Source organism: Myotis davidii, unplaced genomic scaffold (genome assembly GCF_000327345.1).
Source record: "Myotis davidii unplaced genomic scaffold, ASM32734v1 scaffold726, whole genome shotgun sequence".
Taxonomy (NCBI): domain Eukaryota; kingdom Metazoa; phylum Chordata; class Mammalia; order Chiroptera; family Vespertilionidae; genus Myotis; species Myotis davidii.
The window spans coordinates 2,429,317-2,430,772 of record NW_006297808.1 but is presented as its reverse complement, the minus strand read 5'-3'; the positions used below and the strand labels follow the sequence as shown (position 1 = coordinate 2,430,772).

The 1,456-nt window shown below is 61.3% G+C and overlaps 1 protein-coding gene across 1 annotated transcript in view; it reads left to right on the top strand.

Annotated features, from left to right (window-relative positions):
- Positions 1-1,456, top strand: part of COL26A1 (collagen type XXVI alpha 1) — a 122,867-nt gene that overhangs the window by 112,297 nt on the left and 9,114 nt on the right. Inside the window, exon 8 of the mRNA XM_006773430.2 lies at positions 220-303. Within this exon, the coding sequence (XP_006773493.1) occupies positions 220-303 (84 nt within the window). The remainder of the gene's footprint in view (positions 1-219; positions 304-1,456) is intronic.

Below are 1,456 nucleotides of genomic sequence, written 5' to 3'. Positions count from 1 at the left end.
GTGTCTTTATAAGAAGCTCACCGGGCTTTCGCGGCCCTTTGACCTGGCCTCCGTGTGCTCTTCTGAGCAGTGGGAGCAATTGCATCTGTTTGCCAGGGCTGCTTTGAGGCCCCAGTGGGGTCCGGAGTATCCATCCCAGCTCTGGGGGACCTCAGGTCCAGCCTCCCAGCTCTGCCAACTCCACCCTGCCAGGTCACAGGCCGTCTGCTCTTCCCGCAGATGGAGACTCACAGCTGGCTTCTGCCGCCGTGGACACGGTGCTGGCCGGTGTCCCAGGACCCCGGGGTCCCCCCGGCCCTCCAGGTAAGTGCAAAAGGCAGCAGCACCGATGGCCTGGATTGGGGACCCCATCCTGGGCTTGGCCTGGGCCAAGGGGACTTGAAGGAGCCATTCGGGGGCCCATGGCCTTGGCAGGGTGCTGGAGACTGGGTCTGCCCCAACCTACTGTTCGGCAGCTCACTTGTGGGACTGGACAAAGGAACCCCGAGTTCCTGATGGCCACGTAAAGCAGTTCAGAACTGCCCTCATGTGGACCTGGGTGGTGGATTGCCGGGAGCACTGGATGCACGGAGGCCCAGGCCCAGGGGGAGCATGGGGTCAGCACAGGGCAGCTCAGGTGGGACCGGTACTATGAGAGACATAAGGTCCCAGGCCTTTAGGCAGAAACCAGTGGACCTGCGGGAGGAGATGGCCCTGGGCTCAATGGGCTGAGCCTGGATCTGGCTTGACCCCCACCCTCCATGGACCCTCACTGGACAGGGGCATTTGGGGCCAGGGCCACCGAAGCCCGGCCCGCCCACCTGTGTGGATGTCCCCAGGCCCAGAACACTCACTCCCTGTCATTCATTTACTCTCTTACCCATGGAACAAATATTCACTGAGCAAATCCTACCTGCTGGGCAGTGTTCTAGGTCCCTCCTGTCATAAAACAAAGGCCTGGTGGTATTTACACTCCCGTGGAGGAAGCAAACCTTGCTCTTAAGTAAGTGAGTCCACAGATCTGACAGTGACGACAACGGAAAGCCGGGCCTGGGGAGGGCCCGGCCAGGGCAGGCGTTGTTTCATTTGATAAACGCTCAGACCAGGTGAGGGAATGAGCTTGAGAGCACATGGGTCCTGAGGTGATGTGCTTTGACTGCAGAGGTGTGCCCCACCTGGGTGCACTGTCCTGCAGGCCTCCTCAAGCCTGGGGGCACATTGGAACAGCCCATCGGGGCTCCCTGCAGCCCGGGAGGCACAGGCCTGCGTGGGGAGGGACAGAGGCCTCCTGGTCCAAGTGTGCTGGAAGTTCATCATGAATGCCGCTTCCTGTGCTGGGCACGTGTGGCCCAGTCTGACCCTCTGGACTCTCTTGGCCCCAGAGCAGTCAGACATGGGGACTGACAGCAGGCAGGGTCGTGGCCGGTGCATGCCAGAAGTTCTGGAAGAGAGGTGGAGACGGGTGAAGAGGCTTGCG